Source organism: Falco peregrinus, chromosome 8, assembly GCF_023634155.1.
Source record: "Falco peregrinus isolate bFalPer1 chromosome 8, bFalPer1.pri, whole genome shotgun sequence".
Lineage (NCBI taxonomy): Eukaryota > Metazoa > Chordata > Aves > Falconiformes > Falconidae > Falco > Falco peregrinus.
In genome coordinates, this window is record NC_073728.1 from 27,779,332 (window position 1) to 27,807,216 (window position 27,885).

At 40.5% G+C, this 27,885-nt stretch overlaps 1 protein-coding gene across 1 annotated transcript; it reads left to right on the forward strand.

Annotated features, from left to right (window-relative positions):
* The first annotated feature begins 201 nt into the window (after positions 1-201).
* Positions 202-22,646, forward strand: ERCC3 (ERCC excision repair 3, TFIIH core complex helicase subunit). The gene is made up of 15 exons (XM_055812133.1): positions 202-293; positions 425-630; positions 1,691-1,927; positions 2,538-2,587; positions 3,935-4,070; positions 4,269-4,433; positions 5,413-5,617; positions 6,640-6,954; positions 8,086-8,270; positions 11,411-11,613; positions 15,081-15,177; positions 15,365-15,482; positions 16,652-16,770; positions 20,780-20,932; positions 21,774-22,646. The coding sequence occupies exons 1-15, from the start codon at positions 275-277 to the stop codon at positions 21,906-21,908; spliced, it is 2,343 nt and encodes a 780-aa protein (XP_055668108.1). The 5' UTR covers positions 202-274; the 3' UTR covers positions 21,909-22,646.
* Positions 22,647-27,885: the final 5,239 nt, after the last annotated feature.

The window sequence follows — 27,885 nt, forward strand, 5'->3', positions numbered from 1 at the left end:
ACAATGCGGAATGTCAGTCTTGTTCCTGAATTTCCAATTGGCTTTTTTATTTATTGGCCTTGTTTTTAATTACTGGGTTTTTTAAAGAACAATTTCTCCCCCCTCGGTCCCCTTCTCTTTCCTGCCTCTGCCCGCCCAAGCGTTCCCCGGCGGCGGGGGCGGCCCCGAGAACACAAAGTCGACGACGTTGCGGCGCGGGTCGCGCGCGCCGTGGCTCCGCCCCTCCCGCCGGCGGAAGTGACGCGCGGGCGTGCGGCGGCGCTGCGCGGCGGCCATGGGCAGGAAGGAGCGGGGTGAGCGGCGCGGCGCGGCCGGCCCGGCGGGGAGCGGCTGGGGCCGGGCGGGAGTGCGGCGGGAGCGGGGGGCGGCCGGGTATCCGCGGGCCGGCCGCGCTTCCTCGTCACAGCTCCGGCTTCGCTCCCAGATAAGAAGAAGTCCAGGAAGCGCCATTACGATGACGACGAAGACGATGAGGACGAAGCTCCCGGCAAGGAGTCCCAGGAGGCGGTGCCGTCCGCGGCGGGGAAGCAGGTGGAGGACAGCGGCACCAAAGTGGACGAGTACGGGGCGAAGGACTACAGGCAGCAGATGCCCCTGAAGGCCGACCACGCCTCGCGTCCCCTCTGGGTGGTACGTGCGGCCGGGCCTCGCAGCGCCTCGCCGCGGGCTTCGCCGGGCCGGGGGGCCGCCCTGGTAGAGCTCGGGGCAGCGGACGGGCGCTGCAGGCCTGGGCGGGTGGCCTGGTCGCTGGGAGCCCCCCCTTGCCGGGGGGGCCGTCTTGGCGGGGCTTCCCCGGTCACGGAGCTGGGACCTTGTCTCCGCCGTCAGCCGGGCTGCGGGCGGCTGCGCGGGGCGAGGCCGCCAGTCCCTGCCGGGAGCCCGTGGCAGGGCCCCGGCGCGTTGCTGCCTTCCCCGAAGGGCCCCTGGCGGGCGTCCCTTGCAGCGGGCCGGGCAGGGCTGTGCAGCCCCTTAAGCGAAATGTTTCTGGGACGGAGGTGAAAGGCTTTGTGGGAGGCGTCCGCGTTGGCTAGTGATACAGGTGGGATCTGTTGTTGCCGTGATGCAGCCGTAGGCTTTGCATTATGGAATGGAACAGCCTTAAGACAAGCTGGTCTCATCTTCTGTAACTGGTACCGTTTGCTTTTTGTGCCCTGAAAGGGATGGCAGTAGGAAGCCTGTCCGCACCTCGGCCAGTCGTACAAGCATATGGAGAGGTGGTTGTGCAGCCGGCATCTGCAGGGCATACATTACCAAGTGCTGTGACACACAAGTGCCCTCTTTCCTGCTCTGTTTGTTCTGTGTAAAATGAGGAATTTTGTTTCAGGGGAATAGGGCTGCCAGGTTGCCTCTGCTCAAGCAATTTGCTTAGCAGTAATAAAGAAAAAACACCCCAGTGTGTCGGTCTGGAAAAGCCTAATTGATCAGGGTGTGGTTTATTCTTACTGCTATAGAAGGGACAGGAACAAATCAGTGTCTGGACACTTTCAGAAGACAAGTTTTATGCTCCTCGGTCTCCTTTCTTTTTTTCTTGTAATCTTACTGTTAGGGTAAACGCTTTGTTTGAAACCCTATGATGCATTAGTACCTAAATAGTGGACTGTCTCTTATGTCAACTGATGCTTTACAGGACATTCCTGATTCTGGTCAACTAACGCTGTTGTGCCCTCAGCATTTCTTTTTATTTCTGTAGGCTCCTGATGGCCATATTTTTCTGGAAGCCTTTTCTCCAGTTTACAAATATGCACAGGATTTTTTGGTTGCCATTGCTGAGCCTGTGTGCAGACCAACCCACATTCATGAATACAAACTGACTGCTTACTCGCTATATGCTGCTGTTAGTGTTGGCTTACAGACGAGCGATATCACAGAGTATTTACAAAAACTGAGCAAGACTGGGGTCCCAGATGGAATAATTCAGTTTATCAAGGTAAGAGTATTTAATTGGCATTGGAAATATGTTTACTGCTACTAGTGAAAACTTTTCCTGCTGCCTCTGCTTAATTGATTATTTTTTTTAATCATTCATTGTTTCTGTCACTGTTCCAAGAGAACAGAAGCTTTGTCTTATTTTTTGTCTTTTTCTGTACTATACTCCTGCACACATACTATTTTCACAGCCTATCCTGTGTGGGGTTTATACCTCGTAAAAAAAAAAAAGACACCCAAGCGTCTGTAAGCATACTTTCAGCCAATAGGAATTGTACGTGGGGAAAGTTTCCTCAGATTTCCTCTGGAAGAAGACTATGAATGTGGGATGCAACCTGGCATAGCCAGGCACTGTAAAACATAGTCTACCTTATCCTGCATGTATGTTCTTGCAGTCGTGGAAGCAGATTGGAATTGGGTATAAAAACTATCTGTGACCGATCTCCTGTGTGAGTTGATGTGTGCATCTTTTGAAAATACCTTCTCAGGTTTGTTCCATAAGCATAACATCACAAGTAAATGTTTTATTATATACTGCTTCTCCGCGTTTGGTCCCAAATGGGGAATTGCTCTTTTGCATGTTCCTAACAACTGCTCTTGTTCATTTATAGCTTTGTACTGTCAGCTATGGGAAGGTGAAGCTGGTACTGAAACATAACAGGTAAGTGGCTTCTTCCTTAACTGGTGTGGCAAAGGAAGTCCCCCAAATGCCAGCTGTGCTTAAACAAGTGGTCTGAGTAGCTGTTGAGCCTTACAGCTCCCAGCTGAATGGACCTTCTATCAATGCAAGATCATGTTTGTAATTGTTGAAAGTATTTAATACTTTGGTCAATTAATTCAGTTTGGCTGCCCTGAGCTACTACTACTGGCTATTGTTACATTTTTAGAAGCAGGTTGTGAATTTGATATTCTAGCTTGTTCCTTTATTACTTGGATTTGCAATATATCCTTAAGGTTTTCAGATAATTGTTTCGTACATTCCTTCCTAATTTGCATGAGCCTGGTTAGACAAGTTTTTCTACAGCTGTCCTTCAGCCTTGTGTATTCTGACTTGGAATCTGTTATTCAGGAAGGATGAGCAAATCCGTTGGCAAGAGATGCATGCTTGTTGCTGGGTTGAATGTGATTTATTTTAAATCTAGAAGATAATGTTGGAAGTGACCTTGATGGGTCAGCTACTTTAGAGCAGACCAATGTTATCTAAACATGTGATTTGTGGTAGGAAGAAGGAAAGGAAGGAGAAGAAATGGGAAGCCTGTGTCTGTACCTTGTCTGTGTTTTGTCTTTCTCATTATTTCTTTTTCAAAGTTCTCTGTTGTCTGACAGCCGCAGATAAGCCCTGGGCCTATAATTTTCTGCTTGTGCTGCAGCTTTTTTGAACCTGCTGCGTTGGGTAGAACTGATGCTAGTATTGCTAGCAGGCTTTTGTTCTCTTCTTAGGTGTTTCTGAGGAAAAGATTTCTCCCATGCTAGTGAAGTCTCTTTGGCTCATATTTTAACTGTGATTTCCAACTAGCATCATTACTGACAAATGTCCAGGGAGAGAAACAATTTCAGGATGCACTAATTTGAATTTTTAGATGGTCTATGTTCTGGATGTTTTGGATTTTTGTCTTCTGAGCTTTTTTTGGTCCTGTGGGCAGGACTTTGAAACACCACATCCAGTGTTTTCACAGACTCGCTTCAATATCAAAAAAATGGACTTGTGTCGCATGTCACAAATAAGACATGTATGTGAGAGCTCAGTCTAGGCAGTTCTGCTGGAGTTTTCCCACAGATGTTAGAGAACTTTGAGCAAGATGGGTAACTGCAAAGTACATGATGCTTTTGGTGTGAGGCATCTTGAAAAAATCTTGATCCCTATAATTTCTTTATTTTTAAATGCCCCCCCCCCCCCCCCCCCAGATTAGACACTTGAGAGTCCATCTGGAATAGCAATATATTTAAGCATCTATACCACTCTTCTTGTAAGTTATTCAGTTGATTAGTTCATTTTCTTTAATTTTAGGTATTTTGTTGAAAGTACCCACCCTGATGTCATTCAGCAGCTTCTGCAAGACCATGTAATTAGGGACTGTCGCCTGAGAAATGCTGAGGGTGAAGAAACAGAGCTCATTACAGAGACATTCACGAGTAAATCAGCGGTATGTTTGGGCATGTTTTAAAATTCTTGAATTAAAAGTACATAAACTGTTGGATTGTTGTTTGTTGTATCAGCTGTTGCTTTCCATTCTGTCAGCAATGATCGGTGCCTCCTTAATGAGCCCAAATTGGGGCAGGGCAGGGGGTGGACTGTATCTCTAATGAAACTGTTGGTGAAAATTCATGTTCGTGTGTTTCAGATTTCTAAATCCAGTGAAGGTGGCTTTGGTCCATCAACATCACAGGGAACAGATGCCCAGAATAAGCCAGATGTCCCAGCTGACTTATATGAGTTTTATGAACAGATGGACAAAGATGAGGAGGAGGAGGAGGAAACACAGACAGTTTCTTTTGAAGTCAAGCAGGTATATTATATTAGTCTCTGCATTTGTAGCTTTGGGGAATGGGCCCAAAGTTTTGCAAATAAGTGTGAGAATTTAATGTGAAGTACTGTGGTACTTTGTTTGATAGTGGAGATCACTTTAAGTCATCTAACTTTTCTTTCCTTTTCCCTCCCAAAATCTTAGAATCTTCCTCTTCTGTACAGAGGGTGGCAGACTGGGTATTGTCCCTTCCCTGCCCACAAGGCACAGGGCTCACAGGCCAGAGAAAGGCTCCAGAGATGAAGGGAGGTTGTTCCCCCCTTTCTTTCTTTTCTCTCTCTTTCTCCCTCTCTCTTTTTCCCTGCCTTTTTTTGTTTTGTGATTTATGTTTGCAGAAGGAACTCCTGCCAGTTCTGATTTCATAGCTTGAGAAGGGTAGCTGGAGGTTGCAGCACAGTCCTGCTTGACCTTCAGAGAGTTTTTGTAGAATTTCTCAAGTTGTTTTTGGACTTGGTGTTTCTAATGATGCCTTACTCTGGGGAAAACAGAAATTATATACAAGATAGTTTAGTAGCTATTTTGTTTATTTTAAAAAAACCAAACCAACAACCTCTTGGTGATTGAATTGAACTGTCATTGTGGTGGAATAACTGCATTACCAGGGTATGGAGATTTTCCAGATAACAGATGTTCAGCTTTGGTAGGTCCTTTTCTGTAACACACAGAACCTTTTGTGTCTGTTACTGAACACTTTGTTGCAGGACTTCAAAGTGTAGTTTAGTCGCTGCCAGGTAAACAACACATCTGAGATTGTGTCATGTTCTTCCATCTGTCTGTTTTCTAAAATGTTTGAGAGGGGTAGAGATGATCATGAATGAAGTTTTTGGAATAAACTTTTACCCTTGCAGACTTCATGAGCATAAAAAAATAAATGTAACTTCACATGGTACTATATAATCTGGTTGTTCAAAAAAAAAATAACGTGGAAAACTTACCTTCTGAAGCTTTGTTTCCTCTTCAGGAGATGATTGAAGAACTTCAGAAGCGTTGTATCCATTTAGAGTACCCCTTGCTGGCAGAATATGATTTCAGAAATGATTCTGTGAATCCTGATATTAATATAGATCTGAAACCTACAGCTGTCCTCAGGCCCTATCAAGAGAAAAGCCTGAGAAAGATGTTTGGAAATGGGCGAGCCAGATCTGGTGTTATTGTCTTGCCATGTGGTAAGTTTCTAGGTTGGTGTTTAGGGGTTTTGTTCTTTATTGGCCTGTTAACTTCCAAATTTGATGGCTTCTTTAATTCAGACAGCGGTAGGAACTGTTCTGGGTACCAGTATACAGAGTCCTGTTGGTTTGTAGTGAGTGGGTGGTGATACTGTGGTGAGGGAGAGCCTGGTTAATGGAGCTGTCAGGCATCTGCTTAACGGTGCTGCCGGTATCCCTGTAGAGACCAACAAACTGATATGTGGTTGTAGTAGCTTCAGATAACCGTTCGTGCTTTCACTGGTCCCTCTAAAGTCAGCTCTGCTGATCATGCAGTGAAATGTTAAAGCCATTGCCGTGGGCATAATTTGTTCCTCAGTTGGGGGTAAGGAGATTGGGGGGGAACTGGAAATACAAATATGGCATAAGGGGTATGTAAGGAAGGAAAGAGCTTGTATGCACAAGTTCTGGGCCTGAGAGCTTGAGAAAGAAATGAGGAATGTGCAAACTGGGACAACCTACAGGAAGCAATGGAAAAGGGAGAGAACAGGTGACTGCATGCCAGTGCCCTTGGTATTGGGGGTGGGAGACACAGCGAGGGCCCGAGAGAGTGTGTGAGGGATGCTGGAACAAGTGTGAAGGAGGAATGGAAAGATTTAAGGACTTGCCGTTTGGGGGAACAAACATAGCTGGCAGGGATAGATCACCTCTAGGGGAAGCTTTCTGTAGCCACCTGGAATTTAATATGCTTTTGAAATTGAAACAGCATTAGAATGATTGTTTCTAATTGGCACAGCCATTGTTTACAATGATTTTCTTGAGAAAATGGAGTTAATGTGTCCAGTAGACAATGCAGCTGGATTTTTAAGAAGCGAATGCTCCATTTCTTTAAAACTATTATAATAAGGAAACAACATACAATTTCCTGATACATGATTTCATATCCTCTCACTGTTTTCCTGTCTTTCTTTGCTCTTTCCTCCCCGCCCCCCCTCCAGTAGTGTCTGAGAGATGACTAATGAATCTCTCTTCTTCCCCTACAGGTGCTGGCAAGTCTCTAGTTGGAGTGACAGCTGCGTGTACTGTCCGCAAGCGGTGTCTGGTCCTTGGTAATTCTGCAGTGTCTGTAGAGCAGTGGAAAGCCCAGTTCAAGATGTGGTCCACCATTGACGACAGTCAGATATGTCGGTTCACTTCTGATGCCAAGGACAAGCCTATTGGCTGTTCGATTGCTATCAGTACATATTCCATGTTGGGACACACAACGAAAAGATCCTGGGAAGCAGAAAGAGTAATGGAGTGGCTTAAGAGTCAAGAGTGGGGCCTTATGATACTTGATGAAGTACATACTATCCCTGGTAAGGAAACAGCATGCGGACTTTTCATGCTGATAACGTTACTCTGCTTTTTTAGAAGTGGTGTGGCTTTTTGCTTTCTCATCATCAATATAGTGAGTAAATACATGGGTTAGGGTTTTGAGACAAGTAAGATGCCTTGTTCTGCTTTCTTTTTTTCCCACGATACTACAGCTAAGCTGGCCATTAGTTTTCTGAAACCCTTCAAATTAGATACTGTCTTTTCTATAATGGCACTGTACCATAAGGTGCCTTCTCCTGTGTACCTGAATTATGTTTGTATAATTTTGCTGTAGACAGGTTTGAGCAGGAGGGGAATTAATCTGCCTTCTTTTCTGTTGAGATGTAGTGGAACTATAGGCTAGCTTTTAATATCTATTTCTACTCAATAAAATGTGAGCAAGTATAGTGATTACTGTCCAGAAACAGCTGTTGTATTTGAAATTCCTGTGTAATTAAGATCTGTACTATTGGAAAGCAATAATGTAGTATTTAAGTGTCTATGGAATAATCCTGGCTAAAAATACCATGCAGGATTCTGTTAGCTCCTCTACCTTGTTCTCATGATTTCATTTGAATATAATTTGGTATCTACAGAAATGATGGATTTTAGAAGGAGACCTTGACAATTAACTGCTATTTTATCAAATTAGCATGTTGCTGCCACTATTCTTTCAATTTTGTTCGTTCTTTGTTTCATAAAAATTAAGGTATAGAGCCTCCTCTGTGATCTCTAGCAATGCTGAAGATGAGTTATTCAGCCATATACTAGAATTCTGAATGTGGCAATCGGCCAAGAGTCCTTGTGTCATAGTTCCTTCTATGAAATACTATATGACCTAAAACAAGCCATGTAACCTCTGAATGTATTAATTTTCTTTCGGGAAATTGGAAATTATAAAGATGCCAGAAGTTTTACTGTGATTTTCAGAGTACACTGATGATGTAAACTAAAGCTGCAATCAGTGTGAATTTTTGCTGTAACACAGATTTCTTAGAGGTGTGTGTGAAATGGGGTAAAATTTCCCAATGCTTTATGTTCAGGAGTTGATGAAAGTGTTTTTTTAAGTTGCAGTATTTGTCTTCTAAATCCGTTCAGGAAAGTAAACAGAAAATCTGTCTTGCATTTCTTAGCAAAAATGTTCAGACGTGTGCTCACTATTGTACAAGCTCATTGTAAACTGGGGCTGACTGCTACCCTGGTCAGAGAAGATGATAAAATTGTTGACCTGAACTTCCTGATTGGACCAAAGCTCTATGAAGCCAACTGGATGGAGCTGCAGAACAGTGGCTACATTGCTAAAGTACAGTGTGCTGAGGTGATGCTCTGCTTTTTGTACTACTAGTGTTTAGTATGCTTATACCTTTTTTTTTTTTTTTTTTTTTTGAGGAAGATATATGTAATTGTGAGTATTTAACTGGGAAAAACAGGTGCCCTTATGACTTTTCATTTACTTTGTAGCTTAGGCAAGGCTGTTGCTGGTCAGTAGTAACATGTAGTAAATCCAGTAGCCACGCGTTCTTCAGAATGACTTCAGCACTCTTCCTTTTTGGGGTTGTGGTGCCCGATGGGTTGTCTCAAAGTCACCTTTCAGAAATGTGGGCAGTGGTAGACCTCGTTCGATGCAATTGACATTCTTGTTGTCCAGCTTGACTTTGTACTTTGAGCTCAGTTCTGTGTGGCAGTGTAACATGGTGTTATGATAAGCGTAACATCAGGTGGTATGCTGGCAAGTGCTTTTCAGAGACTTCAGCTGGTAGACAGTCTGTGGTTGTTTGAGGAGAATTCCTCTTAAACTCTTAAACAAAAGAAGTATAATAGCAAGTTTAAAAACCATAAGAAAACACCTGCTTATTTGAAACCTGAATGCATGAGGGTGAAAATTGAAAACACAGGACTGGATCTTACTATCTATTTCTAATATAACAGTGTGACCTCTGTTCTTCCCATCATATGGATGAGAGAAAAGTCTGGTATCCCGTTGGAATAATCCCTTTGTGGAAACCCTTCACACAGGCTCATTAGAACGTTAAAAGTAACCTTTCTGGGTCAGACTAAAGGTCTAGCTTAATATATTGTCTCTGATATTTGTCAAGGAAGATACTTAAGGAAGAGTATAAAAATAGGGCAAACGTATCTGTTACTTCTCCTGATACACAGAAACCACTCATAAATGATTAAGGGCTTGGAGAAGTAACATCACCGTGTGTCTTTCATGAGCTTGTCCAGACTCCCGTTGAATGGAAGCAAAGTTTTAGCAGCTACAGCATGCAATGGTAGAATTTCATAACTTAACTGTCTTTTTGGGCTTTCCTGCATGTTTTTTGCTTTGGTTTTTTTTTTGTTGTTTGGGGTGTGTGTGTGTGTTGATTTTTTGTTACTGGGTTGTTTTTTTAAAACCTCGTTAGTTTCATGCTAGCTTTGGCCCTGGAATAAAAGATGCAAATGCAGGTCGGGTGTTCTCCTTTTAAGCTTTGTGCAAACCGGAAGTTGTAGAAGGAAAAAACCCACAAATATTTTTAAGTCATAGAATACAAGTGAAGAGTTATCTAGAAAATAACTGGGTTGAAGGGAGAGTAACCAGTCTGCAAGTTCAAATTTGACTGTTTAGGCTCTTTGGTTAATTCTGCTTTGGGTGCACAATTCTTCTCAGTCCCTGAACTGCCCTTTAGGCGTTGCAAAGTGTGAAGCGTGAGCTACCTTTGTTCTGAATGATGTGGAAATTCTGCAAGTTGATATTCTTTAGGCCAATGTTTTGAAATAACATGTGGTGGGACTATCAAAAGCAAAGAATCAAAAACAAGCAGTCTGATAAATAACAAGTCTAGTATGTGCACAACTGCATTGCATACCTATTGGGATTTTCTTGACATGTTGAGAAGTAACATCTTTAATCAACTTCGCTTATTCCGCATAGCCAAGAAAGATGTCTGGTTTGCTCTTTTAAGTGTGGTCCTCCAGGTGGCAGGAGAGGGCAGTGCTGCTCTGATAAGGCAGGTCATGGTCATTGTGGTACTGTTCTTCCACTGCTTTAAAAGAGAGCAAGCAGCACAGTTGAGAAAGTTAAAAAGAGAACAAGCCTGTTCTTTAACTGTATTTTCAGAGTTCCGTAATTTACAAATAATCCCTTTCCCAGCTGTCATACCAAGTTTTTGGCTTGGAGTGTGCATCTTGCAAAACATAAAAATGAAAAGATTTGTGTGAGAAGTAGCTCTTAGCCATTTCCAAATCCTGAAGAGAGTGCAAATACAAATCGAAATATATTCAGTTTGCCATGTAGTCAGAGGCATTGAACAATAGAATAATTATTTTACTACAGTCCAATGTTCAACATTCATAGTTCATTGTCACTTTGAAACGCTCTTTTCTGATTTAAGAGTTTTAGATCTTTTATAGACAACATACAATAATAGTAGAGCCTATTCAATGCATAAATTTATTGTTAATGTAGTCAAGGGATGAAAAAAGCCTTACCTAGCATTCACTGGAAAAAATGTATTGAAACAAAAAAGTAGTTTGTAACAGTACAAAACAGTTCAGCTTGTTTAAATAAACTAAATTGTCACATAACTTTCCTAGCTGAACGATAGTTATGCAAGAGGCTTTTCTTTGCAGTATTCTGTTAATTGGTACTGTGTATATAAGGGAGTAACCCGTGTACAGTAGAATGAACATCTTCTAAATTATATGCACTATAGATAGTGGCATTATATGGTATAGATAGTATTATTGCATTGGCATAAACTTCTCAGCTTCGTAATTTCTTCTGTTTTCATGCTACAGTAGAAAAAATACCTCAGTAAGCCTAGACTTGTGCAGTACTATGATACGTATTTACATAATAAAATAATTGCTTAGGGAGACCTTTGGAAGTCTTCTAATTAATCCTAGTGTTTTGAAAGTGGTAGACTTAACAGCTGTTAAAACAAAGGTCACTCCGCTGTGGGTATATGAAAAAAGGTTGGTAAATTTGTTCTGTAATGAAGACTAAATGTGTCTCTTAGCTTTCAGAATATGGATGGAAATTAATTTTTATGGGAAAAGCTTTGATTGCTGTGACAGGAGGGACATTGCACAGATGATTTATTCCCTTAACTGTTGCTATATAAAAAGTAGTAGCATTCAGTAAAATTATTAGGTGTGAAGCATAAAGGAAGTATCTTCTAGTCTTGTTGCTATCCCACTGCCTGTTTCTGTTGTGGATCTCACTGACAAAGCGTTTTGGAAGGCCAGAATATTAATGAGGTTAAACGGAGTTTGGTAGTGTTGGAGACTACAGCGACCAGTAGCTGTCACTCTGGTACAGAAATTACTGTGTTCAAATCTGTGCCCTGTGCTGTACAGAAAGCCGTAATGCATTATTGTTGCCCCAATATCTTTTCAATTCCAGTGGAATGAAATAAATAAATAACAGAGGGTTACTTTGTGTGTGTGTGTTTGTGTGTTTTCTAATTCTAGGTTTGGTGCCCAATGTCACCTGAATTTTATAGAGAATATGTAGCTATCAAAACAAAGAAACGGATACTGCTGTACACCATGAACCCAAATAAATTCAGAGCCTGCCAGTTCCTGATTAAGTTTCATGAGCGACGGAATGATAAAATCATCGTGTTTGCTGACAACGTGTTTGCACTGAAGGAATATGCGATCAGACTCGGGAAGTAAGTGTTCACAACTGGCGATGGCACTGTTCTCTTCCTTCCTGGAAAATTGCCTTGTAATCTCACAGCTTTCAGTAGTCTAGATATTTCTTCTAATACTTAGATTTAACTCAAATCCTATATAAAAAGGAGCTCGGGAGGGTATATTTTTGGATGGATTTTATTGGCACTGCAACATTATGTCAGTGTAGAACTGTTTGAAAAGAATCTCTGTTTAGCACTTGCCTCAGAGGAGTTTTCATCCAAGATTTCTGTGAAAGACTGTTACTACTTCTCCATCCATGTTATTATTATTAAAAGCCAGTAGAAAAATGAGGGGCTTAAAAAAATATCACTAGAACTATTTCTTTAATGAATGGTAGCCTCCCCTATCTCCCTGAGACAAGTTTTTCAGATATACACTCTGAATGTTTCAAGATCTTTTGGGACCCAGGACGTTCCTCTTCAGGTTCTCAAAAGGTCTCAGCCTTGTGTAAAAAGCCTAAGACAAACTTTCTGGGGATCTGTGCTGTACCGGTGCACTGCCTAGGACTAATGTAATTGTTTAATAAACAGAAGGATATTGCTCCCATGAGCTTCTCAGCTACCTTAAATGACTGTAACATGAGTGCAGGTATGGAAGGTTGTACAAATAGTTTAATGAGGGGTTAGCATCAGTGTGTTTGTAGGGTTTGGAGAGGGGTGATCCGGGAGTGTTTGCCAGGATTAGGCGTAGAGCAGTTACTGGGGAAAACATTCATAGAAGCTGCCCTCATCCTTTCTTTGACAATGCCAAATTGTTGACAAACCCTGCTTGTTGGAAGCTGTGGGGCATTTTGACTGCGTATGATTTCATGTCTAGGAATTTCAGCAGTATTTCTTAGTAAAACCACAAACAAGCATTACACTTCCCAAAATTCATGATCAGTTTTGACTGTAGTTTAACAGCCATGTTGTGCTGGCTTGCTGTGACATCAAATAGTAAGCAGAGCTAATGGTGCTGGATGAATTCCAACACCCATGGTCTCTTTCATCATTTTTTTTAATCTGTCTGGACAGAGATTAGCTGTAATGATGCCTCTGGAATGTCTCTAGCAGTGTTCAGTGCACCACAGGAAAACCCTTCAGCAAAGGCGATGCTGGGAGGGGGTGCTTGCTAAGTAGCACAGCAGTTGTGAAGCGGGGGAGACACTGCAGAAGCATGGCAGGAAAACCAGTTGAAGAAATATTAGGTGCTTATTTTTTGTGTTCTTGAATGAGTTTTCTGTTCCTCACATGATTTGTGTGGCTCGTGGTTGTATGGCAGTCGGTGTTAGAAGGAAAGAAGGCTCGCAGTGCTGGATAAAGGTGAGGGAGTCTTTATTTTAACCAGAGAATTTTCTGTCCATTCATTATGAGCATGCTGAAACAAAGGGAACTGAGTTAGGGTGGCGCAGGAATTACACGGGTAAGGAGGAGAGCAGCCCAGCAGCGGGTACAGCGGCGGTGGCGGAGCCTGTCTGCCCGGGCTGTGCTGGCCCAGCAGGAGAGCAGTGTCCACAGCGCTTCTCGTGACCTGACTGAAGCACATGAGGTGGTGGGCTCCTGGGTGGAGGCAGAGATGGCTGTGGTTCGGCTCTCTGCCAGCTCCTCCCTTACCACCTTCTTGCCCTCGGTACTGGCATGAAAAAACATGCACATGACAGGAATTATTTTTGGGGCCACAGATTTCAAATTTTCTTAGCCAACTTTTATTCTGTCATGAGTCTCATGCTGATTCTTACTGGTGGTGTTAATTAGTATGTTTAAATCACTCTTTCTGAAGGACTGTGCCTCTATGGTCTTCACAGTTACGTCGGTTAATGGGAGGGATCTGTCTCTGCAAATGCCTCAAGTCTCTTCCTGCAGTGAGGAAGAGGAGTAATTTAAAAAATAAAAGTCAGTCTAGCATTGGACGTTCTAGGTTCAGGAGGGTCCTCAGATAAGTGTTAGTGAATCACTGTCAAGTAGGATCTGGGGGGGTAAAATGGGGGATTGGCAGCTGGGACTTCCAGGTTATTCTGTGTTGTGCCCCTTCTTGGTGACTTTAAGAAACAGAAGGCTTACAACTGCTTTAGTTTAAGTTTAAATCTTCCGTTTAAGTTTCGCTTGGAATTAAAGTAATCGCAATTTAAATATTAAATGTAATTCCAAATAATGGTTAATATATTACCGAATGCTACTAATTGGATAATAACGGTAGTGTTTCAGAGTTGACTCATTTGCCACTTTCATTTTTTAGCTGCATTTTCCTGACAGTTTGGTTAAACGCACTAAATAGAAGAATTAGATTAGGGATGACCAGGATTGTTGGTAAAAGAAAAACTAGAATAAAGTTTTTACTAGAGAAAGCTAGAGGACCCAACACACCAGAATTGGTTGGTAATAGAAAACCTTAGTACTATGCGCTGCATGTTTATGTTCAGCTACCACCCATGCATGTGCAATATTAAAAGTTAGAGTACTCTAACATTTGAGGTTGGTTCCTTGTATTAGAAATAGTGTATGGAAGCGTGAACAAAACAGAAATTGTAGAACTTGGTTCCTGTTATTTGGAGATGCTGATAACGAGCATTTGGAAACGTAGTGCAACAGATGAAGAAGCAGTGCCTGTACACTCCTGCATGCCACTTTTTTTTTTCTTTTTTATGTGGACTTTGCCATTTCTAGGGCCTTTTTTTGTTTGTTTTTTTAAACTGCTCAGGCAGGAAGAAAACAGCCAGAGTGTAGAGAGGATCTTGGAAGATTCATAGTAGTCCAAGTTACTCATGAGGTCTGGGGGGGCTGAGAGTTTGTGTGAGCTTTCTGGATTGAGATATTAAATGCTCCATGTGATTCATCAAGTGTTAGAAACCTTAGATTAAATGCCACTTTGAGCTTCTTGTGGCCATGGAATGTCTGGGACCCTGTTCTTGTTTCAGTAGGTCCAGGAGGTATTAGGAAGGGCAAGAGGTTAGCTTCAGAAGCAAAAATAATTTTCTCAGAACAACATCCAGCAGCCAGCTTGTGACACTTGGCACATCATTGGTAGAGAAGCCTGGATTTTCAAGTGTTTTAAGTAGGAAGCAAAGGTTGCAGCTGTCAATGTGCTAACTCAGTAGATTTGAGGTGAAAAAAAATCTCTTATTTTATCAGCTGCCTTCAGTCTTTCATGTAGGCTTAGCAAATGTATTCAGTCTGTTGATATACAGCTTCACTGGTGCACATAATTGCAAAACATTTATAACTGTCAGAATTTATTTCTGGCAGACTGGGTTTCTGTAGAGGATTCCACAAACAACTGGGGTAGCTGCCATAAAGAGCCAAACAAGCTAAAAGTAAAGTGTAAGCTGTACCAAAATCTGTTTTGTTTTTATATCAGTTCAAATGTGTACTGCACTCCCTGCCATGTCTTGGTTTCTTAGTACCTCACAAAAAATGATTGCGAAGTCTTGAATTGATTTAATTTGCGTATGTTCTGTTCTTTTCAGACCTTATATATATGGTCCTACTGCACAAGGAGAAAGAATGCAAATTCTACAAAACTTCAAGCACAATCCAAAAATCAACACTATTTTCATTTCCAAGGTAAGCAAGGACATTTCAGTGTGTCCTTGTACCTGTCTTCAGTGAACTTTATTCAAGAGTAAATTATACATGCATGTTGTGCATTTGACATCTTTGTATCGCAGCTCACAAATGTGCACATTGTATTAAATCTTTGTCGGTGATATATGGAAATAAGATATGCTTAGAGGCTGCTTCTCTGTTATAGGTAGGTGACACATCATTCGATCTGCCAGAAGCCAATGTTCTGATTCAGATTTCATCCCATGGTGGGTCTCGAAGACAGGAGGCTCAAAGACTGGGGCGGGTGCTAAGAGCCAAAAAAGGTAAATGAGGTGGTGGTTGGACTCTTGAGGCTTGGATCGTAGTATCAGAACTGCAGAGAAACTGGATGTTCATGATACTTCTTTATCTTGTCCTTGGATTATGTTTTAGTAAAAGAGAATACGCCCATATACCAGTGAAGGGAGATGAAGCATGTTCAGGGTCAGTAAAGGTTTGTTGGGAAAACTTCCAAAGGACAAAAAAAGCTGAAGGAAAATGAACTTTTTGTTTTGTGGTGGTTCTTTTACTTTTTCATTCCTTGATATTTTCCTCAACATGAAATAGTTCTTAAAAAATCATAGCATTACTCTATGCAAGTCTCTAGAAAGCACATTTTTGATACTGCAGATTACTTGCTTTTAAAAATGGGATTTGATTTCCAACTAGTTGTGTTTTTGCAAAACGTAACCAAGGAGGTTTTTGTTTGGAAAAATGATCTTTAAAACACTTTCTACTTGCACTTAAGGTCTACATTTACTTACTTCATGTGCAGTTTGTGCTTGTTACAGCTGAGGCTTTGTTTGAAAATGTCTGCAAACCCCATGGTAGTGAATTAACAAAGTCTTAGTGAAACCTTGGGTTTTAAAAGAGAACCCAATGCTGTTTAATTAATAAATCTTAAGAGATGTAAATTTAAGTAAATTATTATATGCAGCCTGGTGTATCCTGGGTTTCAAAATAGCTCTGTGAATTTTTAGCTACATATCTTTGTCTTTTTTAATGCAAAACCAGTGCAAACTCCAATTTATGTCGATAAAACTTCTCCTTTGTCTTTTTCCATTAACTTTTTTGATGTGTGTTGCAATCCTTACTCTAGACTTTTTATTCGCTCTTACATAGTAGACTTACAAATAATTTTATTATTCACCTTGCCCAGTGTAATGAAGAAGCAGATTCTTCTCCGAGTACCAGTGTAATTGTGTTAGTATCCATTTCCTTTTCAATTTTATTTTTTTTTGCCCATTCTCAAGTTATTAAGAACAAGAGTAGGAATTTCCATACTGTGTACTTTGTCAATCAGTTTATGTAAGGTCTGGATGCAGCTAAACTTTGCAAAATTTTTTTTGTGGGGAGACAACTGATTTAAACACCTGTTTTCAGTGTTCAGTCCTTTTTTGTTTTTTGGTGCAGTGTTCCAAATGGAACTAATCACTCAGTCTTTGTCTCCTAGGCATGGTTGCAGAGGAATACAATGCCTTTTTTTATTCTCTTGTATCCCAAGACACTCAGGAAATGGCATATTCAACGAAGCGACAACGGTTTCTTGTAGATCAAGGTTATAGCTTCAAGGTAACTTGTCTCTGCTATTTATATAGTTGTGACCTAAAAACATAATTTCCATGTTCTTTCATGTTAGTATTGGGTCAAGAATCCTGGTTGTGTAATGTATTAATGAAGGTTTTGCTTGCAAGCAAAAACTGTTTCAGGGTTGGTTTATCATCTGTGTTATATCTGTGAGGGTAGATACAAGTAACTTAGTACAGCTTTTAGAAAGGTAAGTATTCTAACTTCAAACCAAGCACCCACTGGAGAGTGAAGCGGAATGTTACTTGTGCGGTTGCTTTATATTTATGCTGTTCAGTTGTCGATGCATGCAGGCCTCCTATTGTGTGTTGTCACACTGGCTGTGCATAAAGCATTGTTGATAGGTGTTCATGTCATAGTGGCCAGCAGCAGTTCAGAAAACTTCCAAAACATCACAAGTCACCAATAGTTTCCGAAGAACCTCCAGTGGCAGGCCAGTATTTCACTATGGGGAGACATCTTTTACCTTGTGGCTAAAGAGAACATATAGCCGGCAGGATTCATCCATCCTACATTTATACATCTGACTCTGGGAATCGTAAAGTGTTTGAAGTGTCTAGCATCCCGCTCCAAAAGAAACACCTTTCAGGGATCTTTGTCCACACACTAATCTTGTGCACCATTTCCGTAGTGCTGTCCAAAGCCTGCGGTGGTACAGAAAATCAATCAGTCCAGGATGCAGGCACGTCGATCTTGGCTCTGTTAAGCAAAACCTGCTCTGGTTAATGGTGTATAGACTGTGCCTATTTAGCTTCCACCAACAGTTTGTAATTGTCTCTGCATGGAGTGAAGTGTATCACCGGGTTGAATGTTAATTGATGAAGAAAGGACAGAATTTACTGCAGGAAAAGACTGTTACTACAGAGTAGAAATCTTCCTACCTACAACTAAAACATACTCCTCAAAATAGAGAACATTTTGAGTGTGGACAGTGTGACAGAACTTGAAAATCAGAAGTTTCCTCTAAAGTTCCTTTTGTAAAGGACTGAATGCTGTCATGTCTTCATACATACTTGAAAATTGATTGCCCCTTGTACTTCTGTTTGTTATGTATATATAGAGTTATGTTGTCTTCTTGCAAATGTAAAATCTCACTCCACCAAAGCTCCTCTATTTGATAGATTTCATGGTGTGTCTCATTCGTATATTTTTTTTAATCCATGGGCTGCCCCATATGCTCATCCGCTGGGTTGTTAAAGGCAACGGGGTGTCATGATAGCTCTTGCTTTTAGGTGAATTATTGCTTTGTAAAACTGGAGTTTACTGCTCTGATGAGAAGCCTTCCCAGTAAGAAACATTGCTGAGCAGAAGGCAGCTCCCATATCTGCCTTTAGTGAACAAGCTCAAGCTTATGGTGTTGACAGAATCATGCAGGGATGGCACAAGGTGCAAGGGCAAGCAGCCCCTGCTGGATTGCACTTGAGCTGAGCTATTTAAGAGCTTTTCCTCATGAGGCGTACGTGCAGTACAAGACATCCCTATGGGTAAAACCTCTCTGAACTGCAGCTATGCTGAAGTAAATAATTGCTTTGTAACCAGTGGCCCATTAAATAGAGCTTTAAGGGGGTCCTTCCACTGAAAGAGACATGTCACAGTCTTTAGAGGTAAAATCCTTGTTTTGCTTTGTAGTGGATGTATTTTGACAAAATTTTAGATCAGTATTAAGCTGCAGCTAATTACAGCAAATGCATCTATGTGGTGGTAGTCAAGATTAGAGAAATCCCTTGTATTTGAATGTCTTGGATTTTAGAACTAAGAAAGAGGTTAAAATTGAGGGATTTTATTTTGCAAGGAAGACCTAGTCCTAGGAGCTTTGGTGTAATATGGGGAAAAAAGCAGTGCAAGTGGCAGCTGAGTATTTGGAGCAACATTTTAGCTGACCAGTACTGGAATGTTCTTTCTTTGTGGTTAAGGAACAGTATGTTAGAATATCTATTTTCATCCGTTTGCCAAACTTTAAGCCTTAGTCATAGCTGGCATCAAGGAATAGGGCTGGAAGAAATGTCCAAGAAACGACCTATTACGTTTCTTCATACCAAGCCAGGATCAACTCTATGTATGTTGTTCCCAGCAGATTTTTGCCTTCTTATTCTTCCAAATATGGAGACTCTACCTCATCCTTAGGTAATTATTTCAGTGCTGATGTCCTCTCCTTCAGAATTTTTGCTCCTAAATTACTAAAACTTCACTACTTCTTTAAAAGGGTAAAAGTTTTCCCTTTTTTTCTAAGACTTTCTTCTGACTGTCTCTCAATAGCTCCGTTCTCTGCCTTTCATCAAAAAGAAAACTGGAATACATTGTTTTTTTCCTAAATCACATATTTTGTGTTTGCTTCTTAAATAGGAGCCTTGTCATCACAATTTGCTTCTTGGAGTTTACTGCTAGTGGGGGTTTTTTGGTTTGCTAACTATAGTTTATTTACTGTATTATGTTTTTTGTTTAGAGGCTGAATGTAGGTTATATTTTAAGCCAGTCGGAGAGCTCATTATATCAGAGAATTGGGGATTACTTTAAACTTGGCATCTGTTGAACAGCTTGAAAAAATGATGATGCAGTGGGAATTCTTTCTGTTCTGTGAATCACGTTAGCACTGTTTTGCAGCCACAATTGGAAACAGCCTAATGCAATTTAAAATTGCTTTTCATGACTCCTTTTTATTTTTGAGGTGATCCTAGCAATGCCGTTCTAAATGAACAAGAAGGGGGACCATAGTGTTCCTTTAGCCATATAGTAGGAGACCTTGCTTCTGTGAATGGATTCTTAAAGCTAGGACATTTCTCAGAAAGGCATCCATTTTTTAATTAGGAATTGCCATTGACTGCAGTCTACAACACTGATTATTCGGTCTAGTGTTTCCCTACCGTGTTTTTCAAAAACAGTGCTTTGTGGCTAATATGGATTCATTTTACCTTAAGCTGTATTCATAGTTTTTGATCAGTCTTTGTGGTCAGCTCCAGCCCAGATTACTGAAGTAACTCGTTTCTAATTGTATTGGCTCAAGACATAAGCTGAAAAAGGAAGCTGAGGAGGGGAAACACCACATAATCAAGGAAAAGGCTGAAATAGAATGTCTTTCTCAAAAGCTCTTCAAGTTGGAAACATAGTGGGGAAAACTGAGATTCTCACGTATAAATATATTTTTACCCAAATGTATTTAACTGCAGGAAAAATTCCTGTGAAATTTTCAAAATACTTAAGAAAGCAAGCTGCCTATTGAGAAGCTTTGTAACAGCAGCCTGAGAGCTTTTCAGTTCTTCAGAAGAGGTTTTTCAGCTAACAGAGTATATGGCACTATATTGCCAGTAGATGGCATGTGCCCTGCATCCGTGGTTATTATTAAATGAGTTACTAAGAATTTCAAAGAGAGCAGACATAACCAGCTAAGTTAACTGGTGCACAAATGTTGAAAGAGCCCTTTTGCTGTGCTGCTGATGCTTGCTTGCACACGTGGTCTCTCAGCAACATCATATGTCTTGATTTGTTAGGGGCTTTATCCATGTTCCTCGATGTTTATCGCTAGAATTCTCAGTGTCTGGAAAGCTAGTGAATTATTTTTGTTAAAGTGCTGGTTTTTAAACTAGATGAATGTAGAGCCCACAACATGAAGCTAACCTTGCACTAAGTTGAATGTGCATCTGAGATGTATGTGCTTTGGTCAGGTTCTTGGTCAAGCTGGGATCAACAGCATTTGGCTGACATCCTCTGTCCAGAGCTTTTCGTTTTTTCTTCTCCCTTTTTTTTTTTTCCCCAGTGTTTGTGTTTTGCATTTCCAGCTAGAATATAACAAGGGATGTGTGTGCCTGTATATATACTTCACTTAGCAAAATTTTATGTGTATCTATGCTAACCATAGTGTTAAGCTGTTCAGACCATTAATAAAAATTGAAGGCAGCACCAACAGGATATGGAATCAGAAATCCTTGTCTTGGTTTTGATTAGCCAGCTAACAGTGAGGAGGAAGAGCCCTCACCTTGTACTGTGCTCTGTTTCGTAGGTAATAACAAAGCTTGCAGGCATGGAAGAAGAAGAACTTTCATTTTCATCCAAAGAAGAACAGCAGCAGCTTCTCCAGAAAGTTCTGCAAGCATCTGACTTGGATGCTGAGGAGGAAGTAGTCGCTGGAGAATATGGTTCAAAGTCAGCTCAGGTAATGAAGAATGCTTTGTGTGACCACAAACGTGACAGAACTTGACCGCTGCATTTTAATTCTAAATGTGTTGCCATCATTGATGCCTTAGTATCTTTGTGAAACATTGGAGAACAGACTCATTTTTTTAAGCTGCATTAGCATTTAGCTATTTGAGTAATTCGGTTTGATAATGGGCACTCGAAAGAAGGTAGACATGGAATTCATGTCCTCCATTATATTTGAGGGAGAAGGCGATAGATCTATTGTTACAGATTTTGCAGTACATCTTCTAAGTCATGAACAGTGAAAAGATTTTAAAAGATTTTTAAGATATACATATGTCAGAGCACATACTCTTGTGGTGGCACTGTGCTCCTTGAATCACGCTCTGATTTCCTCATGCCCACAGGGCAGAAGCATAAGGGCTACATTTGTTCATTTTTAAGAGAATTACTATTATTGTAGGTAGTAGTTTGACATTTTCAGCCATGTCTGATATAAGAAAAATAAACAGCCTGAAACATGTGTTGATACATAAGTTAAAATCAAGCTACAATGTGGTAATTGATTTTTTTAGGGTTTATTTTTAGCTGAATTGCATTGTGCGTGAAATGCGTTGGGAATTCCCACTCTAAGGTATCTTTCTGTATTAAACCTTATGTAGGTTTGTATACTTATGGTGAGTGGCAGGCAGTGACTTCCTTTGTAGAAATTCCTCGTAAGAAAAGGAACTTTGAAGGCTTTTTGGCATTAAGGTCACTAAATGAAGAGTGCTGCCCGGTAACCAGTGGGTGTCAGTGGGTTAGAGATGGCTGTCTGATCACACACTAAGCACATGGTTTTTTCTCCTCACTTGCAGGTGTCACGTCGTACAGGCACAATGAGCTCTATGTCAGGAGCAGATGATACGGTTTACATGGAGTACCACTCTTCACGGAGTAAAGCATCTTCAAATAAGCACATCCATCCACTATTTAAACGCTTCCGGAAATGACATTCAAATGACATGTGCATTTTGTTAAAGCTGTGTATCCATGTACCTTGGTTCCATAACTAAGTATACAGAATTGAATTTGCTGACAGAACCTTTAAAAGACTTTTTTTCATATGCATCTGTATGGACACATCTTTACTCTGCAATATATGTGCTGTCATGGGTGAATGTGAAAGGAAAAAAAGAACCAAATCTTACCACAGAAAAGATATTATCCAGTGACTGGATCCTGGTTATACCTGTCTGGTTTTCAGGGTAATGAATAGAATTTATTTTTATCAGCTGAAGACCCTTTTTCAGATGAATTCTGGGAAGGTTTTGTAAATGAAGTTTGTACTGATGTTTGAAATACTATTTATCTGATTATTGTGTCCGCTCAACAATATACTGTTTTTTAAAATGCTTAAATAAAAATCATTCACTGAGCTGAACAAATCCTGATAGGAGCACTTCACATAATATTTTTAAACTGGGAGCTAGTTTATAGTTATGACTTAACCTGTCTTAAAATTCTAACACGTTGTTTGGAAATATTTTGAAGTTCTAAGACAAGGAGAAAGAGGAACTCTGTCTCCAATATAAATTCAAGGAAGGCATTCATAAATACAAATAAATTCCGTGCTCCATTTTTCTTCATTTTTCTTGCTACTGTTAAGAAGTTGCTGAAATAAAAGCTGTTTCCCTTGTCATTTATATTCTATTTATTAACGATGCAATAAAACCATCATAACTGCTAAACAGCGCAGTGTCACTACAGAAGTTACTATTGAATCAATATCGTTTTGACTTACCATAGGATGAGTTGGAAGCAGAGGTGTGAAGGAAAGCTTCCTTGAGTTCGGGGGAGGGGGGGGAGGTTCTTAATGAAGACTGCGGTGTATTTCTAGAAAATTTGAGGAAAGGTGGTGGTGGCTTATGGCAGAAGAATGCTTTTTAAATAACATCTTCGTAATATTGTAATGGTTATGATACTTGGTATTGTATTGTGAGTCCTTTTTTTGCTGAGAGTTTGTAGATCTTTAGGAACAGCCTATGAAATAACATTGATCTTGGTCTGTTGGTTCAAAATAGATTAATATGAATCTTTAATGTACTGAAAGGAGTATGTATTGTAGAGCTATCCTGATTTTATGACTAATGTGCTTCAGAAAAATACTGATTCTGTTTCTTATTAGCATAAATTCAGAATCAACAATACAGAAATATTGGAAGCATATTCAGAACACACGGTGCGTGTTTTCAGTCTCTATATCAGAATCAGGTAATTTTGAAAGTGGAACTGCTCTGGTTCAGTTTAAACTTTGTTTAGACTGAGAGACCTACCCCATAATGCATGGTTCCTCTTGTTCTGAGTCTTCTGCCTCACAGACTAGGACCAGCCGTGGCAGTGCTTGAGTGGCTTATGTTGAAGAGAGTAATGTGCAGTATTCTGGTGCTGATTTCCTCTCCACAGTTTGTAAAGCATTATTTACTTCTAACAGTAGTTCAGACCAGCTCTTGTGTTAACAGTTAGTAGAAAAATTATAACTTAGTATAATGGGAGGGGTCTGCGATAGTGGAATAGTTAAGTCACCCAGTGTCCCTCTCCATAATTCTCTCTAACATACTTTATGAATTGCTTTGGGACTATTCTGTAGTCTTGATAAGCTTGAAAAAAACCCAACCCCCTCAACAAAAAACTCCACTAAATCTGGGAATGGCTTAATAGTAATACTGGTCTTTGTAACTGTGGCGCTAGTAATAGCTGGAATTAGGACAGCACTCAGTTCTTATGTAGTAAACCTTGGCTATGGTGACTAATCTTATTCTTCTAGGAGGTCTGCGTGGGATGCAGTACTTTCAGCATCGAGTAAAGCATAATAATTCTACGAGGTAAGAATGACTCCATGCTTCAGTAATGGTGTGTTGGTATTCAAACTAGATTTAATTACTTTGATATGATTACTGCAGTAATTAAAATAAAGTGCTATTACTCCAGCCTGTAGCTGTGAGTGGCACACTGGTATGCATTTACTCCGTACAGAACAGTTGCTGCTGTGCATGGTAGCATCTGTACTGGAATATGGTCAGTCAGATTGCTTTCCAGATGGGTCAATCGCTGGGAAACGCTGCTGGTTCCTCAGGCCTTTGTTGTACTGGCCCCTCGCTGCTCCCGCAGTCCAGCAGTGCTCCTCACCCAGTGGTCGCAACGGACTGCTCTGGAATTAGTCTATAAATCCTAGCCCTCTGGGAGACTGAATTGCCTTCTTCAGTCACAAAACATAGCACTGTATTTTGTCAGGCAGGTGTCTTTATTTGAAGCAGTATCGTAGGCTGCAACAGTAATGGTTCACCGTGACCAGACAGTGCATGGTGGGCTCTTGCTGCCCTGCAGCTGGAATCCAGAGAACGGGACCCAGCTCTCGGAGTGCAGTCAGGTCCTCGTGCACTTTATCAGACGTTCTTGTCAGACAATGCTTCTCTTGCACAAATGGATAATGAGGTTCCTTGCTAAGCAGACTGTGGAAACAACAGGGCTGAAAGCTCCATGTTTGCCTTGAGAGTGGTGCACATGGAGAAAATCTTGCTTTCTGCCATTGCACCGCTGCATACAAACCTTTCCGAGATGCTGCCTTTATCCCTGCGGGAATAAGCTTGCACAACACTGCATGTTTCCTAGCAGCAGCAAGGTGCAGTACACTTCATGGATCCAGATGTCTCGCAAATGAACGGGGATAGCTAAATGATTACCCAGAAAGGATTTGTTTGCCATAGGGCTTTTGCTAAACTGGTGGCAAAATAACAGGTTAGTGTGGCAGAACCATGTTTCAGACCATGAGCGATAGCAGAGACAGATGAACTTTGGGGTAAGTGCATTATTTCTTGGAAGTCTGTGGACAGGAGGTGCCATTTTCTTGGACATAATTCAGGTTTCCTCAGTGAAATAAAAGCTTTTACTCTGCTCCGTGGCCACCTCCTTAGTTAAGCTGAATTCCATACTGAGGAAACTTAATCTTGAGGAACTGTCATTTTTTAATAGTTCTGTGTGTTTCTACTAGGCTACAAGACTGAAAGTTGAGGATTTTTGCTCTTCCTCCTCATGGCAAACCAGCAAGTGTCTGTGAAGGGATTAATCCTTGAAGGATACTGTCGTTACTCATTAAGATGGTCTTCTAGACTAGAAAGGCACAGTGACATTGGGGTGGCAATTCCAGCAGCATTACAGCTCAGCAAAGCATTAAACTACCCCCAGTTTCTATTTCTCTGGTTCCTTATGCCCTCCTGATGGTTATAATTTCTAGTAGTGCCTTTTTTCTAGTGTCTTTAAAAACTTGGGACTTCAAGGCAAGTGGTTCTTGGAATAACTTAATGCGGTACACAGTAAGAGGCGTTGGATAAGGATCTAAACCTACTACAGAAATTCTACAAGTAGAGCTGAATTCTTTCTTTGTTGCAGTTGGTTCATGGGGGTTTTGTTAAGCATTGAATGGTACATCAGGCACAGTGCTATCAACACCTGGGAGTGGCTAGCTTGCTCTGATTTAAGTATCTTCTTTTTGTACAATATTTGATTAGGATTTCAATTGTTGTCATATAGTAGATGAAATCAAAGGCAGAGAAGCAGTTTTCATTTTTCTTTTAAACTAAAGCAGCTTCAATAGCAAATTACCTGTAAGTTCTGTTCTCACCTCATAACCTGTTAGTTTCAAATTTGTCCCCTTTTCAGGAAGAAGCATGGGAATTTAGAAAGCATTGAAAATTCCAAAGGAGTAACTTCACAACTTGAAAAGATCTTTCAGAAGATGGATTTGAGGGAAGTCAGAAAAGGCAAAAATTACGACTAACACTATGACTTTTTCAGTGAAGAGATGTTTCAAACAACGCTGAGAAATTTTGCTTACCCTTCTGACATTTCAGCACTTATTTTTCAGCTTTTCTTCCTTGCAAATGTTCTGGAGAGCCTATCTGTACAGTCTTAGCGGAAGGTAATTACTTGGGCAAAGTTAAATGCCTCCAATCAAATCTCTTTTACTTCCATAAATTATAGTTGTAGGTGCAATAGCTATTTAAATACATAAACATATGGTATAATAATTGTTATACTGTATATCATAAAATAATGTTCAAATAATTACAAGCCAGATATAACCAAGACTGTTAAACAGTGAGAATAATTCTAAGAAAACAGAGGTCCTGGTAAGATGATATTGTAGTCACTGACTCTGAATACCGATGTTGTTAGGACACAAAGAAAGCCTCAACTGAACTTTGTCAGAGTTCATGCAAAGAGGAGGGCAAGTTTAAATTGGATTTAGAAATAACTAAGTGAAGGTAACAAAGTACAATTAATATGACCCCACTAGGGGGTCTAGACTGAGAGAACAGTATGACTGTGGATTTGGAGACATCCAAAAATAATACATAATCTAAATTATTGATACTCAGGTTTAGTTTATACTGTGATCCTGTTACATACCAAAAGTTAACTAAAATTTAAGCACTTTGGCTGTGAAGGGGCATGTGCACCAACTTGTTTGAAATAACAAAAGTCCAGACTGACTCGTTACATAAAACAATTTTTCAAACTCAGCAGACCGACAAGGTAGGAGAAACGTCATTGTTTAAATTTAAAGATCTGGGAGTGTGCTTTCGAGTCAGTGTTAAGACATCCAACAAATTATGGAATTTTGTAGAAGAAAATATTTATCTTCCAAGTCACCTAAATGTGTTTTGATTGGCTAGTGCTGGTGGCATAACTTCTCCCTTCTTTACAGTTTGCTTGTTTTATGTGGGTTGGAAGGAGGTTTTATATCATGGCTACTACACTCATCATTATTCCTTGGAATTCTGTGGCAATGCTACTGGACTTCTATTGCCTGAAACAATTCTGTGATTATATTTGAGAGGAAAATGGGATCCTCCACCAGTTTGTTACACCCTAAACCTTTCACAATGTAAACCCCTCTGCTGTGCTTTCAAATGCTTTTTGGTTTCTTTCCTTGGCTCTTGCTTTCTCTTTTTCAAGTCTACTCTGTGAAACTGTTATTTCAGCTTCATCTATCTCTTGTAGCATAAATTTTGGGGTTTACTCATAATGTTGATTATTTAATGTGCTGCAGTTTGCAAGTTTGACCTCCGACTCAGATTCTGCAACAGTAAGGATGCTACGTGTGTCAGTAAAGCAGCAACCTTAGTGGCATATACATCCATTAATGAGTAACTTGAAAGTCAAACAGAACCACGCAATTACGATCTGGCACAGCAAAGAGAAGCAAATAATTTAATTACACTTCCATACTGCGGTAGCCCACATGTATTCATTCATGTTCATAAATACCCCCTTCCTGTATTTGGCTATTTAACCACCATGTAATTTAGCTATTGTTGTCTGGGGTATTCTTTTTCTATAGTTTACCTAGAAAAACAAACTTGTATCTACACTGATGGGTTACTATAGTATTATTGATAATTATTCTATGGTAATGCTGTAGTAGTGTACCTGAGCTTGCATCTGTTAGTGGCTCTCCATTTCTACTCCATCTAACAAACCTTCTAGAAATACCTGTTACAAATATTTTTGAACCGTTAAAAGAGGGTTACTTGATAATCTGTTTTGTGACCCTTCTGTCATCTGTTACTCACGACAAACTACAGCATGCCAGCCTTTTAAGCCCACTGGTCCTCGGTCCTACTACTGGTCCACCACCTGCACTACATAAAAATTATATTTCTGTGGATGTCAATCTACTCATATCTCCTTTTGTACAAGGAAGCCTGTCTTTATACAGATTTGCAGAACAGCATCCTTGTTCCCCTTTAAATCCTCCTGCTGTTATATCCAAGAAATTAGGCAGTTTTCATCATTAACGCATTGCTACATTGTGCTTTCTTCATTTATTTCTCTCTGTTAAACTCAGCTGTTGCCTCTAACCTACTCTGGAAGTTCTTCAGAATGGGGCGGTTTTAGTGTTGTTTGTAAAACACTGATGGCACTTTC

What these genes read in the sequence shown, in the direction of transcription:
- ERCC3 (XM_055812133.1), top strand. An exon ending in CTAAAGTACAGTGTGCTGAG is followed by an intron (nt 8,271 to 11,410) that starts GTGATGCTCTGC and finishes TTCTAATTCTAG; the next exon opens with GTTTGGTGCCCAATGTCACC. An exon ending in TATGCGATCAGACTCGGGAA is followed by an intron (nt 11,614 to 15,080) that starts GTAAGTGTTCAC and finishes TGTTCTTTTCAG; the next exon opens with ACCTTATATATATGGTCCTA.